This window comes from Xenopus tropicalis, chromosome 1 (assembly GCF_000004195.4).
Source record: "Xenopus tropicalis strain Nigerian chromosome 1, UCB_Xtro_10.0, whole genome shotgun sequence".
In the NCBI taxonomy this organism is placed as follows: domain Eukaryota; kingdom Metazoa; phylum Chordata; class Amphibia; order Anura; family Pipidae; genus Xenopus; species Xenopus tropicalis.
This window is the reverse complement of record NC_030677.2, coordinates 170,462,342-170,478,361: the sequence shown is the minus strand read 5'-3', so window position 1 is coordinate 170,478,361 and position 16,020 is coordinate 170,462,342. Positions and strand designations below refer to the sequence as shown.

The window sequence follows — 16,020 nt, the reverse complement described above, 5'->3', positions numbered from 1 at the left end:
GAAATAAAAATGCAGGTAAGAGACTATTACTGTAATCGTCCCATAAAAATCTCCATAAAATAAAAACACTGCATAAGATGTAGCTGTAATATATGCGATAAAGGATAATATGAGATGTAGTATGAACCACACTGATGATATAGTAAGATCATACTACACTGGTAGTTTAGGTGTTCCTGCCAGTTAGAATGTTGGTTCTAGTTGAATGTCCATAGTAAAAACCAACTTTTCAAATGCTTTAAAAGACAAAATGCAGTTACAACAGAAGCTGTCCTGTACTTCAGCTCCATCATGGAACAGCCCTTGGACTAGCTACATTGAGAGCTGGAGGATCCTGTAAGTAATTGTGGCATAAATGGAAGTAGACATTGCATTTTCAACAGCTTCATACTTCTGATCTACTTTCAGTGCAATTTTATGTCCTTAGCCTTATTATATAATGATTACTGTACAGGTATCGGACCCATTATCCAGAAGGTTACGAATTACGGGAAGGACATCTCCCATAGACTCCATTGTAATCAAATAATTCACATTTTTAAAAATGGCTTCATTTTTCTCTGTAATAATAAAACAGTACCTTGTACTTGATCCCAACTAAGATATAATAAATCCTTATTGGAGGCAAACCAATACTGTATATAACTGTATATACTTCCAGTGTTCAGGAGCAGGCACTTATTTAATGACTTTCATCCTAATCTTTCTTTTTAAAGTGTTATGTTGAAGGACCTGGAATTTAGCACCATGCTGAATCTCTAAGAGAATTTTAGAACCAAAAAGGCTTTGAAGCTCATTTCATGCCATAGGTATAATCGTGTGTAATCTGTAATAACCAATTAGTCAATCCTAAATGGTTGGTATGGGCTACTGAACTTGTTCCTTTTAAGCATGCTAGATAAGAGGCTTACTTGAAAAAAACTGCTTGGCTTTGCTGATGGGGGTGAATCTGTTCTTTTTTGAAAGAAAATCCTTTCTAATTTATTTTTGTTATTTCTGGTGACTGTGAACAAAAGCTAGGGAGGTTGTAAATATTTGCAATTGGCAGTTATACTTTTGCTGCTTATGTGATTGTTTTTTTACCATCTTAACAAAAAGCAAATCCTGTTTTACACACAGATTTTAAGATGTAATTTTTTTATTGCATAGAATTCTCTGTTTCTGTTGTTTTTTTTTAAATGTTGCCTTCTACTACCAAAACCATCAGTGCCTTCCTACCAAGGAAAACGTATATGTTGTTTTCCTTCTTCTAGTATATTTTGTAGAATAGTATTTTTCTCTGCCAAATGCCCTTCTAGTGGGGACACTTTCTCCCCAATGGTAAAGTGATAGTCTTTAAAGGGAAGAAGGCAACGTTTTATTTATGTCAAACATCATATTGCTCTGTAGCCAGGTGTACAAAAATCTTTAGCCCTGGCCTACATTCTTAGTAAATGCATCAGGGTGTCACTGCTGCAAGTGATCTCTCGGTGGATTGCTCTGATATATGTCCCAGCTTCTCATTTTAGTACATGTTTTGATTTCAAGCACTAAGGCAGGGGCAAAACCCTTGATTACTTGGGATTGCACTTCTGACTTAGAGGGTGATTCTGTGGCTTTTGTCACCACCTACAGAACCGTAAATCTCTGTAATTATTAGTATTCTCCCAGTGTTCCGTGCCCTAAGTTACCTTTTCTCTCTAATGTCAGAAGTATCCATTTGTAAGGTTATCATTTATAAGATGTTACAGTGCTATAAATGGCATTTGAGCATTATACACTTAGTATACAGATTTGTTTTCAGCTTTAGCTGTTGATCCAAACTATCCTTCTGCCTGTTATGACAGACGTGGCAAGTCCCTTTCTATTTTTTTCTGATCCTATAGGGCAGTGCTGTCCAACTGATTACATGTAGTGGGCCAATTATTTATCAGATAACAAAAAGATTCATGTCTGGACTAGGAATCAAAATAGGCCTTGGTATTTCAAACACACAGAGGCCCAAACAGCAGCCAACTAGCCCAATATATATTGACTGTCTATGGCATCTTACAGCAGCCCCTCTAGCATTTGCAAGAATCTACAGGTTGTCAGTCTGGACCTGGCCAGATTAAATTAAAATTATGATGTCATGCAGTGAAGTCTATGGTGCCTTCAAGCAGACTGGGGACCATAAACATGGGCCTCCAGTTAGGCAGCCCTGTTATAGGATGTTAACTCATCCAAAAGAACATGCTGCTGCAATCTATCATCTCTACAGACCTGAACTTCTACTCTATATCTATTATTGCTGAACTGCAGCTGTACCTCAAGCTTCTTTAATTGCCTCCAACGTATGGTTATTGATCAGTTCAGTAGGCAGTTTTATGTAAACTATCATATCCTATGCAAAAGATAGCATGACTCCCAAATAATATTATTATTCTTATATTATTAATATATTTAAAGGAAAAGGAAATTTGGCATTTTACTGCCAATAGATTCGCCACATTAGTGCCACCTAGAACAATATATTTATTCTGCAGAAAGCATTGCCATACCTGAGTAAAGAGCCCTAGAAGCTTTCTCGGTTTACTTAAGACAGCAGCTGCCATTTTAAATAGCTTCCTTTTTGCAGTCTAGCCATTATAGCTCAGATCACACATTCCTAAGGGAGGGGGAGGGAGTTCTTAGCTTTTTAATGGGAGGGGAGAGAGGAGAGAGCTGTGCAGACTTGGCTATGGGAATTAAGGATTTTTCTGAGAGAGGAAGTCAGACACCCAAGCAACATGTTTACAAAAAATGATGCAAGAAATCCTGTGTTTCTTTTGATAGAGGACTCAGTGCAGTGTTTCTGTGAGTGCTTATGGCTGTATTTACCTAGACTTTTCTGATAAAGCTTAATTAGTTTTTACCTTTCCTTCTCCTTTAAATATGTTACCCATTTAACAGTTAAACCAAAAGATTTTGTTATAATAAAACGTTATCATTTGTGGTGTGTTTGATTTCATACATCAGAAAACTCTTGCATTTTCCATCCTATGATCTGTCCAAGTGTACATACATAATGGCAAAAGATCAAGCAATCTCTGCCTATTCAATACTCACAAACTGGTGTCTCTATCAAATTCAGCCTGTTTTGGTTGCTTTGCAATTCATTTATTATGCTAGTTATGTTTTTGCTTCACACATAGAGCAAACAAACACCGTATAGTTATTCAAATCAGTGAAGAGCCCCTAAATTTAGTTTCATTATATTGAGAAAGCACGGGAAGCTGTAGCAGTGCTAGAGTTCTATGTTGGAGACCTTTGCTCCTCTGCTTAGTGGGAGTGCATGTGAAGTTTAAAGACTGCTGTACAATGTGCATAGTTTAATTGCTTATGTTTCATCCATTGATTGACTCCGCAGACCTGTGATAAATATTTTTCGATTTCATCTTTTACCTGATATGAAAATTCTTTTGACAAAAAAGGACTTGATGGGAATTGCAATTTAATCCTTTCTGATCCCTGAAAATAAAGCACTGCTTTCAGAGTTATTAAAAAACAAAAATAAAGTTTAATGCCAGTCATGTCTATAGATTAAATGAGCTGGCTCATCAGTTGCATAATCAGTCTCTCTACTGTGCTGCTTGTTAAGGCATTGGAAAAGTGAACACTGCAGGCATCCAACACAGACTTAGCATGAATCTACATTATGACAGCATTTGTTGGTTTGTTTATTAAAGGTCATTAGCTACTGTCTTTTTATCAGCTCTAATTGACCTTATGCTGATGATCCATTTTCCTTTACAATAGGATTTCCTGGGTTGAATAAAGCTGACCAAACAGAGAAATATCTGCTCTAATGAGTGGATCCCAGTCTGATCTAGCCATCCAACTTGGGTTGATGTTCTTATTTGGCCCTTGGGACAGAGACTGCATAAATGGCCAAATGCAGTTCTCACCCACATAAATTGTTGGGCTGCCTAATAGATATCTGGCTGATTCCTAAACAGTATGTTTCACAAGACACCATTCTGGCCCCAAGCACAATTTGTTGCCATCTTTGTCAGAAGTGAGTGTGTAGGCAGCCAACAACCTTGTGAAAGGCACATATTTTTCCCCTTTACCTTTAAAAGGGAAGGTACAAACACTGGAAGGGTGGCAAAATGTTAGGGACCCCCCAGTGATTGTAATGAGTGAGTGTAAGCCATCTTTTTCCCTCTTCTGTGCATGTCTCAGCCGGATCTTGGAGAAAGACGATAGGAGTAGGAGGATCACTCGTGTATAGTTACCCTGAGCTGGCACCATTTTCTGCTAACAGGAGCACTGGCCCTGGCATGTGATTGTAATGCCTATCATTTGCCACTCCCAATTATTTTACAATTCCTTCTCCTTTTTTCTACGGAAAATCATCTTGTAATTTAGTATTAAACATATAGCTTACTTCAGCCCCCAGAGTCTACACAAAAATACCAAAAGGGTCACGTATGTGTCATTCTGATCCATTAAGCAACTTTGGAAACAGATTTCTGATTCTAACAAGGTAAATGTTCTTTAGTACAAATATGTAGTTATTAATTTGTATCGTTTCTTAACAGATTCTATAAATCCACTGTATCAGGTGCTATCTCAAACTGATTCTGAAAAGGGAATGTCTATGAATCCCACAAGCCAAGGAACATCATTGTCAACTTCCAGCATTGATCCTGTAAGTAAATTCTCCAGATTAAAACTGAGATACCATTACCAATAGCTGCCAGCAATGATGTAACATGTATAGTTGTGCCCATGTCCCTAATGGCTATGCATTTAAGCTTTTGTGATTATGCTGGTGCATGTGGGCATGTGGTGAGGACAGAATACACCCTTTCCGGTCAGGAACATTTTTGTGCAGTGCATCAGACACCATAGTCAAGTGTGGTGTGTCGGCATACAAGCTCATTGGTCAAAAGGGCAGCTCATCTGCGATCTTGACCGGTCATAAAACACTTCCAACCTGGTTAGAAAACAAAAAGGGTGAAGTCCATACACCTATCCCAGTTCTTAAGTTAAAAACTAGATCTGGCTTTGGCAATGCAAAACACATGATAAAAGTACTTGCGAGAAATTGTGTTACCTTTAGGGTAAAGTCACAGGAGCGTATTGTCAGCCTGTGCTTATCCACAGTCTGACAATACGCTCCTATGCTTAAAAAAGCTTCTCATTGTGTCTTCACCTTAAAGCATTGAATCCGCCCCGGGTAGAGACACAGGCAGCCAATATCTGTCAATAAATTCCAAGCCTTGCGTTAGTTGGCGGATATCGGCTGTGTGTGCCTGCACCCAGGCAGATTCAGTCCCTTCGGGTGCAGGCAAAATGAGAGGCTAATTTAAGCATATGGACATATTTTCAGCCTGCGCTTATCTGCAGGCTAACAATACGCCTTGTGTGGCCCTGCCCTTAGGGTGCATCACTTTTCTCTAGTGATTTATTATCAGCATTTCATAAACATTCAGACCCTTCTATTTGACAGACTCACGGGCCATGAAACTACAGGACAACTTTTACACCACAGGAGGAATGTAGTAGCTAAAAAAATTCAATAATTTGTGACCTGTTTTTTTTTAAATTTGACAATTTTTATTGTTTTACCATCACAAACAACAACATGATACAAAAATAGCCTATGACAAGGTTATCGTTATAGTAAGTATCTTAGGGCTATACACCTATATATGAACCATAACTTATGCTCTTTGCAGAGCACGCTTGGGGGAAGGGAGGAGGGGGGGGGAGAGAGAGCAAGGAAAGAGCGTAGAAGAGAGAAAGGAAGAGAAAGAAAGAGGGGAAAAAAAAAGGACAGAGTATGTATAAAGAGGCAACCATGCAGTATCAGTGAAAACTAATTTGTGACCTGTTTTAATGAACATTTTCTATTTGCTGTGTGATGTTCTTTAGTATATGCTCCATTGTATGAAAACAAAATGATATTTCCTCTCATGTCTTATCCTTTGTCTTAACTATTTTTATGGTATTTAATTCAAAGGGATTTTTTGTGGGGGTCAAGCTACAAAAAATCTTACTTTGTGGCTGCTGTTAGGATGGGGTGGCAGGAATATAGGGGGTTGGTAAAACAGTCCTCAGTTATGTGAGCAAAATCATCCCCAAAAAGAAAGGGAATCGGTGAAACTTAAAAATGTTTTACTTGTTTTGCCACACCGAAGTACAGATTTTTTTCCTTTCATTAATCTGAGTTATCCTTGGAGCTTTCATTAACCAGCGTAAATATTATGCCCTGCATACTGATAACTTTAGTTTGAATATATTCCATGTGGCTATTACTAGTGCATAACGTTCCTTGCATCTGTGCAGTGGGCTTACTAAGGTTCTCTTGTTTTTTAAACCTTATATTTCTGTTTGAGCTGTTCATGCAGTCTATATGTACAGCATCTCATAAGCATCCAGCTTTTAGACACAAAGGAACAGGCTCTCTGCAGTCTATTTTTTTCCGCTACCATGCATTTAAATACGGTTACATTTGTTATAAACAGTTATCATATCCTTTTTTGAAAGCAGAGCTGACACTAGTTTGTGTATAGTACTGTGAAGCTTAATAGCCTCGGGCTTCTATACATTTACTTGTCCTCTCCCCCCAGACCTTTGCTGCCAGTAAGCAGATTCTGTTCTTTTTGCATGACTGCCTGTATTTGGCTTAAATGCTATTACAAAAATAACCTCACCTCCTAGCCAGGTGTTGGAGCATGCTGGGGTAATGCCAGAATCTGTCCAGGATCCCATTGCATCATTTTTCCGATTCTTTTCACAGGCAAAGAAATATTTCCTTGGTGGCAGAGACCAGAATGTGGTATTCTGAAAATATTAAATGAGGTTGTTGTTGTACTGTTGCATGTAATATTTTCAAATATATCATTTAATGGGAAGTTTACCTTTAACTTTCAGTTTGTTATAGACAAGCTATTGTAAGCAACTTTTCATTATTTATTTTATATACTTTTAGTCTGTAAGAGAGTGGTAGCTTTCTGCTTACTATCATAAATGCTAATTGAAGAAAATCTCATTCTCTTGTGCACAGGTAAAAGCTATAGGGCAGAAGTTGCCTCTAACAACGTATACTTACAGCCATTTGGAACCCATTCTCTATGCCCTCGGAGTGGGAATGTCCACCAGAGATCCCGATCACTTGAAGTTCCTATATGAAGGAAGTGAGGATTTTTCATGTTTGCCTTCCTTCGGCGTGATTGTGTCTCAGGCTGCCTTTATGAGTGGTGGACTTGCATCTGTTCCTGGTCTTAATATTGACTTTACTAGGGTAAGCATCTTCCCCTCCACTTTGCTACTATTTTGAGAGTTTCTTTATATTCTTTATATTCATTTCAATTAACTTTCCAACATACATTAATTAAACATTCTTTTAGTGTTTTTAAGGTTATTTGTAAATGTAATTGCAGATAAAAGCAGTACAGGTATGTGATCCAATATCTGGAAACCCATTATCCAAAAAGCTCCAAATTACAGGAAAGCTATCTCCCATAGACTGCATTTTAAACAAATTATTCACATTTTTTAAAAATTAAAAAACAGTACCTTGTACTAAAATTAATCATAACTAAGATATAATTAATCCCTATAAATGTTTAACGTATTTTTAATAAACTTAAGGTATGGAGATCTTATTTACAGAAAGAGCCCTTTTCCTGATAACCCTATGTCCCGAGCATTGTGTATAACAGGTCCCATACCTGTATGTGTTTGCTTGTGGGCTGTAATCCTTCTGCAGATGATATAATGATCGCTGTGAATAGCATGTACTGCAACCATGTTACAGATGTCTTTAAGAAAAAAAATAAAAAATACTCTGATGTCTTATATCAAAATACAAAAAAGCTTACTTTTATTCAAGTCAGCATTTCAACACCACATAGGGGTGTCTTCCTCAGAAGTATGATTGCAGATGCAAATCCATGTTATTAATATTGGACAATTTAAAGGAGAAGGAAAGACATTTTGGCATTTTACTGCCAATAGATTCGCCACATTAGAGCCGCCTAGAGCAATATATTTATTCTGCAGAAAGCTTTATCATACCTGAGAAAAGAGCCCTAGAAGCTTTCTCTGTTTGTTTAAGATAGCAGCTGCCATTTTAGGTAGCTTCCTACTTGCAGCTCTAGCCTTGGTAGCTCAGATTACACATTTCTAAGGGAGGGGGGAGTGAGTTTTATGAATTTGTATGGGAGGGGGAGCAGGAGAGGGGAGAGAGAAGACAACTGGGCAGACTCTGGTCCCGGGAGTGAAGGACTTTTCTAAGAGAGTAATCAGATATCCAAAGAACATATTCACAAAAAAGGAGACAAGAAATCCCATGTTTCTTTTGATAGAGGACTCAGTGCAGCTTTTCTGTGAGTGCTTATGGCTGTATTTACATAGACCTTTCTAATGAAGCTTACTTAGTTCTTAACTTCTCCTTCAATGTTTAAATGTTTTTGGTATCCTTGTTTTTGGTATCCTTGTTGATTGTGCTTCAAATTTCAGAAAGAGCCCTTATCCTGAAAACCCCAGAGGCCTTGACCTTATCTGTATATGCCATATAAATATGTGTTGATCATTTTAAACTGTTCATTTATCTTTGATGAGCACATAGAGGGTAAATAGTTCACCAGTCATATGGTTACAAATTCTTGCTAAAGATAACAAAGTGTTGAAGTAATAACACTTTATGGATACAAAATCTCTTCTTTTAACTGCAATGTATTTCACCATAAGTATTCTTTTATAGCTGTAATCTAGTATCTTGTATGCTCCACATTGCATACAAAGGCTATAATAAAAAGCAAATACACATTGGCAGTGAATCATAGAAATTGATCTGTGTCTTTTTAAAAACATATTTTTAATAGAAAGCTCATTTTGAGATTCGGATATTATATTTATTGCTTACTATTCAGTTAAAGCACAGTTTATTATTTTTGCCATCTTGGCTGCAGCCTTGCTGTGCATGAATGAATGGAGCCCAGGAAAACTTCCCTGGCACATGTTGCTAAAACAGTGTGATAAGGAAATTGAAGTACTGCTGAGGGTGAGGAGCAAGGTTCATGAGCAATTTTAGAAAGTCTTACAGGAAAAACAGATCTATATATATATATATATATATATATATATAGATTGTTTGCAACAGCTATGATATGTATATATACAAAATATCCATATTATAACTGTCAGCAGTGTAATCCATTAATTGAAATGCCTTTATTGTTTCTTATTAACCACAGTGTCTAATGTTTCTTTATTATATATTCAGTAATATTGACTCAAATACACTCTATGCAATCAGTGATTTATTTGCCACCTTCATGAATGACCCCATTGTTTTTTGTTTATTTTGTCACGTAATGGAAAGTAATATTAGACAAAAAGGTACTGCTCTCATAGTTACTTAATAAACCAAGTGACTAATTTTATTTGATAAATAGGTTCAGCTGATTGAACACAGTCATACTAGATTGCACCAAGCCCTCTTAAATATAAAACTCACTGTTGAAGGAACCTCACCATGGGAATGAAGCCACTGCTAAGTTTCTGCAAAAACTCGATACAGCAATCAAAGAGTATATCAAAAGAAATAAGGAAAAAAAGCTGGTGCAATGGGTTTCTAGGTCTCTGGGGCTCTCTATCTACAAATGGATTTGGGAGTGGTGGATCTTGCCAGGGATGGCCAGCCTGCCAGTATTACACAAAAAGAGAAGTCTCTCTATGTTGGCTAGTCAGCTAGTGTTCATTATGATTTTATAAAAGGATAGATACTGGGCAAGCATGCAGTTTATGGGAGAGTAGCATGGTGGAAACAATTGCTTATCTCACATTTCCCAGGCCTTTTGTTATAATGGTCTATGAATGGATAAGTTAAAAGTATAACTTTTTGGACAGTGCAGGTTCCATGTTGGGTAAGAACTTCATGCCAGCAGTCTAACATGGTGGTGGTAGTGTGGGGATGCTTTGCTCTCTCAAGACCTACAAAACATGCCATTATTAGAGGAAATCTATGCGGTCATCTGCTGAACCTAAGACTAACTGGGTTATGCAGCAAGATAATGATTCTTAGTATGGGTCCTGACTTGAACCCTATAGTGATGATGTAGGAGGACCAGAAATTCACAATTAATGCAGAAAACCTACTACAAGTGAAATTGGTGTTGGATAACTTTTTTTCTTTTTTAAATAACTGGGTAATTTAAAAATCTTATGTGTTTTGTCCAGTGGTGGTAAAGAATATATGTAAAAAAATGTACGTGTTCCCTCTAAAATTTGTCCATACTTTTTTTTTTTGTTCAGGTGCTGCATGGAGAACAATATCTGGAGATCTACAAGCCTCTTCCAACATCAGGTCAGTAAACAAGATATGAAACACTAGTACCTTGCATTGGTTTTGTATTGCTGGAGTTGGACATTTTTGTATTTGCTGTTGTCAAAATATTAGGAGGATTTTTTTTATAGGAACCCTATATGAAATTTTAGGTATTGATTTATTTAAATAGCTTACTGTGTTTTCTTTGTTACCTTCCCACTGATTAAGCACACAGGCCAAAAATTCCATTCCCACTACTTTGTTTACACATTTTGGGGTTTACTGTTAATGACACTAATGCTGCAGTTCAGTAAATATTGGGATAGGCAGTTCAAGATCTACATAAATACATACACGAATACCACAATATTTCTTAATATATTAATTATAAAACAGATCTTGTAGTTCAGGTATATGGAGAAGCAACTCATTGTCACCAGCTTTGTTACTGCACATGTGTGAGCATACATTATTACAGTGGAATTGTAGAACTGAATCTCTTTTAATTTAAAATTGAATGCTCACTGGTAATTATTAATATATTATTACATCTCTATTACTATTATTATTTTTTCTTATAGGAGCTGAAATATTTTATTTGATTAGTAAATTCCTTTACCCAAACCATGCTTCAAGGCAATATTGCCCAGCTTCCTAAACAGCACAATAATGAAATGAATATCTTGAAAAAATAAACCTTTTTGTAAAGTATTATAAAAACATACCCACACTACAATGAAGAGAACTACGAATCTGTACAAATACTGTAGCAGACAGGTTAGGCACAAGTTTATTATCATAAAGGCTGCACCTGTCTTCCTAAGATAGTGAAACCAGACAAGAAAGTGTCAGAGACCATCTCATTAACACAACCATATTGGGGTTATGCTCCTAGTAGTATATTGGCTGAATATATTGATGATAAACGTGCAAATGAACATCCAGACTTCCCAACCTCCCCCCCCCTTTTTTAACATGTATACCCTTGCAGAGAATATAATAATTGACATTAGATGGGGAAGGAGAACTTTTTTTCCTCTGCTACAATTGCGTTGTGTTCTTTATAATTTTAGAGGTACTCGCTTCTGCTTTTTTGATCTATGAATGATCAGTATGTTGAATGGTGTCTCACTGAAGGCACCTCCTGCATATTCAACTAACTCTGGGACTGCTGGCCTGAAGCCCTAAGAAGGAGAGGTCCTAATTTAGCAGAAGAAAGCTGCAAATACATTTTACATTGAATATTTAAATCTAAAGTAATGGGTTCAGAACAATGCTATTAGTAAGTTGACTTTCATTTTATTTTTTACTTTAAAAAAATGCAGCTTCAAATACCTCCATAAAGAGATATGGTGTTCTTAGGTCCAGGGCATCAGTGGTCACTCTGCAAACCTGACATTATATGGGCATCAATGAATGGAAACCTACATTTCTGTCCTCTGTAAAGGTGGTCATACATGGGCAGATAAAAGCTGCCTGTGTGCCCATTGGCAGCTTATGGGCCTGTGTATGGGGCCCTCAGATGGGCCTAACCATCCCATATCTGGCCAAAAATTGGTCAGATGTTGATCGCACATGGTTAACAATCCCCCCAATGGCCTATGCTCTGTCATTGTGATTGGATCAGTTGGTTGGTTCAGTCAGATATTGCCCACCTCAAGGTCAGGGAAGGAGCTGCTGATGTAGTGACCTCAAGTGGATCGAGTGGATCTTTTAGTGTATAGCCACCTAGACTGCCTTGCCTCTTCTGTTCTTGTTTGTTCTGTTCAGATCCTTTTCAAATTACATCTTAACTAATCAGCCTGTATATGCTATAATCATGAGCAAATGAAAAAGGTTTTTTTTACATACTTAAGGGCTATTAATAAATCTGAAATGACTTGCCCCTTGACTGAACTCTTATCAGCTTCACTTATAATTATTGCCCACACTGAATTTAGAACAACTTAATGAAATATATCCATCTACCAGTTTTATATGCCTTTTAAACATTTCTCTTGGTCCTAAATCCTTACATTTCAGCCCAGCCTCTTGTGTGGCTCCACATCAAATGCTTTTACAAAATCCAAATACATAACGTATATTTTATCACCTCTATCAAAGTTCCTGCTAACACTCACATGGAAATCAACTAAATTTATTAGCCGTGACCTATTTCTCATAAAACCATGCTGACTCCGACCTTAGATTTTATTGTCAGAAATTACTTCTGAATACTGACTCTTGTTAATCTTTCTTAAACTTTCCCCACTTCTGAAGTTAAACTCCTGGGGCTGTAATAACCCTGTTCTGATTTTACACACTTTTAAAAAGTGGAGCCACATCATCTTTCTGTCAGACCCATGGCTGGCTGCACATTATAGCTGCAGCTGCACGTGAGTCTATATGGAGTACCAGCAGCACAGCTCTCTTCACTCTTAACTGAACCTTGATTTTTTTTTTCTATTCTTGAAACAAGTTCCACAGATTTGGTGATATTTAAATGAAATCCTTATCAGTTAATATACATATTTACTTTTTGCATCTTCAGGAATATTTATGCATTTAACAGGGTAGCAAACTCCTGGCAGCAGCAATGAGATTTTGGGTTATAATTTGCTTTCCAGAATAAGTCTTTTGCAACTTGAGGGCAAGAAACTAATAGTAGTTTGGGAAGAAAACCCCTTTATGAGAGATATTCTGACCGCAGTGGGAGGGAGCTCCCAGTGTCAGCCAGTCTGATACAACACATATGTGCATAATGGGTGAGCTACAGCATAATTGGCATGGTAGGTGCCATTTGATGCTTTTGTTCTCCAGTTCCTTTGTAGAGTGAAAACTACACACAGATTAAAGAGGACCTGTCACCCAGACATATAAAGATGTATAATAAAAGTCCTTTTCAAATTAAACAAGAAACCCAAATTCATTTTTATATTAACACATCCAAACCCATTATAAAGGCATTTAAAAATCCCAGCTGTCAATCATATATTGCCTGCCCCGCCTCTTTGCCTTAGGCATAGAGGCAGGACAGACAAGTACTTTAACTTTCAATTCAGCTCTCACTTTCCCCCTCCCTCCTAGACATCTAATTGTGTAGCCAGTGCATGGCCTGGGCATCTGGTCCCCCATTCTGGCACATACACACGATTTTGGGGTGATACAAAGCTTGCCTTAATAACAGTGTCCACAAAATGGCACCTACCTATGTGATGCGATTGTGTAATTCCAGGACTGAAGGAAACAAGATTTCTATTACTTATATAGTGTAAGGGAAGTTTATTTTGCTTATCAAACACAATAGAAAAGGTCCCCTTTAAGATCATTTGGGCTAAACCACCAGTACCAGCATAAGGGGTTGTTCACCTTTGAGTTAAATTTTAGTATGATGTAGACTCTAGACATTTTGCTACTGGGCTTCATTTTTTTAAATTATTGGTAGTTTTTAAATTATTTTACTTTTTGTTCTGCAGCTCTCCAATTTGGAATTTCAGCAGTTATTTGTTTGCTAGGGTCCAAATTACCTTAGTAACCAGGGAGTGGTTTGAGAGAGTGATTGATATATGAATAGTGGAGGGCCTGAAAAGATGAGTAATAAAAAGTAACAATGACAATGAAATTGTATCCTCACAGAACAATAGATTTTTGGCTGCATAGAATTGGCCATTCTATAACATAATAAAAGTTAATGTAATGGTGAACTTCCCCTCTAAATAGGAGGAACTATCCCCTAAAATAAAAGTGGTACAAGTAGAGGTACAGGTTCCACTGATCCAATTCACAGTGGCTCAGTCTTTTAGAACCATTGCCTTGCATCACTGGGGTCCTGAGTTTGATTCCTCAGGGTACGCTGCTTTCCTCCAACACTCATACAGACAAGTTAACTAGTTTCTGATTAATCTGAGCCTAGAATGTTTGTAAGAAAGGGATTGTAAGCTCTACTCAGGCATGAACTGATGTGAATGGTCAACTGTCACTGTGAAGTGCAGTGCAAAACATCTTCATAAGGACTAATAATAAGGAGCGGGTTCCCAGAACTGTGCTTTCTTTTTCATGGTGTAACCAACAGGAGCAGGAAGCATTTTCTTGGGTTGTCAAGTCGAGGGCCTTTAGCTGTTTGTACTTGCTAAGCAATGTTTTAAAGATATTTCATTTTCCTTTTGTGTGTAACCCTATGAAAAGCCTTTCCCAGTTGACACATTGCAGAGATGCCCTTATACTGGCAAAGTCTGCACGTCTAAAATTGAGCATTTTAGTTAATCCCTTATAGAGCTGTCTCTGCAGCATTATCTCAAAGGAGACCATGTTGTGATCACTGTTCCCCAAATGCTCACCCACACAAATGTTAGAGATGAGTTCAGTGTTATTAGATATCAACAGGTCCAAAATAGAATCATTCCTAGTAGGTTTTTGAACTGCTTGAAATAAAAGTTCGGCTTTTCACTCAACTGTGCAAATAAGCTGGCTAAATAAGGAAGAGGATCGCTTTGTTGCATATACCCCAGCCGGTGCAGTATTCTCCTAAAAGTATCACCAGCGGTGGTGCCACCCCCCCAGTGATTGTAACTTTCCTTCTCCTTTAATACATATTCATTATAGGTGACACAATAGCATGTAAGGAACAGTGTGTCTTGGCTGAATTACTATTACTGTATATTTTCCTGCCAATAAAATGTTTTCTTGAAGTCATTTCTCTGTAAGTGCAGTGGTGAACATATTGTTGGTAAATGGATTTTCTCCACAAGTGTCATGAGTTCTTTCCATGAAACACAGAATTCATCTTTTTTTAAAGAGGGCTTTAAAAGAAAAGTGAATGTAACTCTCTTGTGAAGAGCCCTACTTAGGAAGCTATTGATATTTTATTGCTGTTCTGCAGCAGTTTTCCTCTTGGTCCCTTGTGGTATATAAGTGTAAGATATTCAGCTTGAGAACACCTTCGGGATTAGTTTGTGTGATAAAGCCTTTTTTTAGGGCTGCACTTAAAATGTTATATTTATGACTCTGAAATTTTGGAAAGGGTAACGAGAGGTTTAAATTGAATACAGCTTTTAGCTTCTGCGGGTTAATTATTACATTTCCCTGCCTTTTTCAAATGTCATTTTTATTTCCCTACAGTCTCTGGGGCAAAACGTGAAAAGTGGCTCTGACAAAGCAAACAAAAAGTAGCAAATGCTGTCGGTTGTTTGCTCCGAATTTAGGAACATAATCCTGTTTTTTTTTTTATCAATTTTCTCTTAAAAAGCAGTTAAGTGTGTGTGCAGCTTATTTTGTGCACAGCTCATTCCATATCTCGGGATTTGTGTTCATCTCTAGGAGTAGGTACTTCTGTACTCTTGGCTCTTGCTGTAGACTGTAAGAGTCTGAAAAACTGTTTTAACCTGGACTATTGAAAGATTCCATTTATTTTCTGGAAATATCCAGTAAATTCAATTGGTTGTGATTCATTGTGCCCTCAAAGCCTTATATATATGAATATTATGTTTGTATACCTCCCAACATTTGGAAAATGTAAAAAAGTGGGACAAAAAGAAATACCATGCCCAATTTCGAACACACCCCCTAAATACCAATCCCAGATTACAAAATTTGGCAGGTTATTTAATGTTTGAACACATATCTTTTTTTTATGTGTTATTACAGTTTTGCTGAAAAAAAAAAAGGTTGAAATTGCCCTTTAAGCTGCAAATCTCAGTTTCCCCAAGAGACCTGTTTAGTAGTTTAGTTTAGTAGAGAAAAATTCAACCCGCACCCGATTC

At 37.2% G+C, this 16,020-nt stretch overlaps 1 protein-coding gene across 2 annotated transcripts in view; it reads left to right on the top strand.

The window, feature by feature from the left end:
• Positions 1-16,020, top strand: part of hsd17b4 (hydroxysteroid (17-beta) dehydrogenase 4) — a 130,049-nt gene that overhangs the window by 69,551 nt on the left and 44,478 nt on the right. For both annotated transcript variants that reach the window (XM_012963829.3, NM_001032319.1), the window contains exons 12-14: positions 4,542-4,651; positions 7,016-7,252; positions 10,270-10,321. In XM_012963829.3, coding sequence (XP_012819283.1) covers positions 4,542-4,651; positions 7,016-7,252; positions 10,270-10,321 — 399 coding nt within the window. The remainder of the gene's footprint in view (positions 1-4,541; positions 4,652-7,015; positions 7,253-10,269; positions 10,322-16,020) is intronic.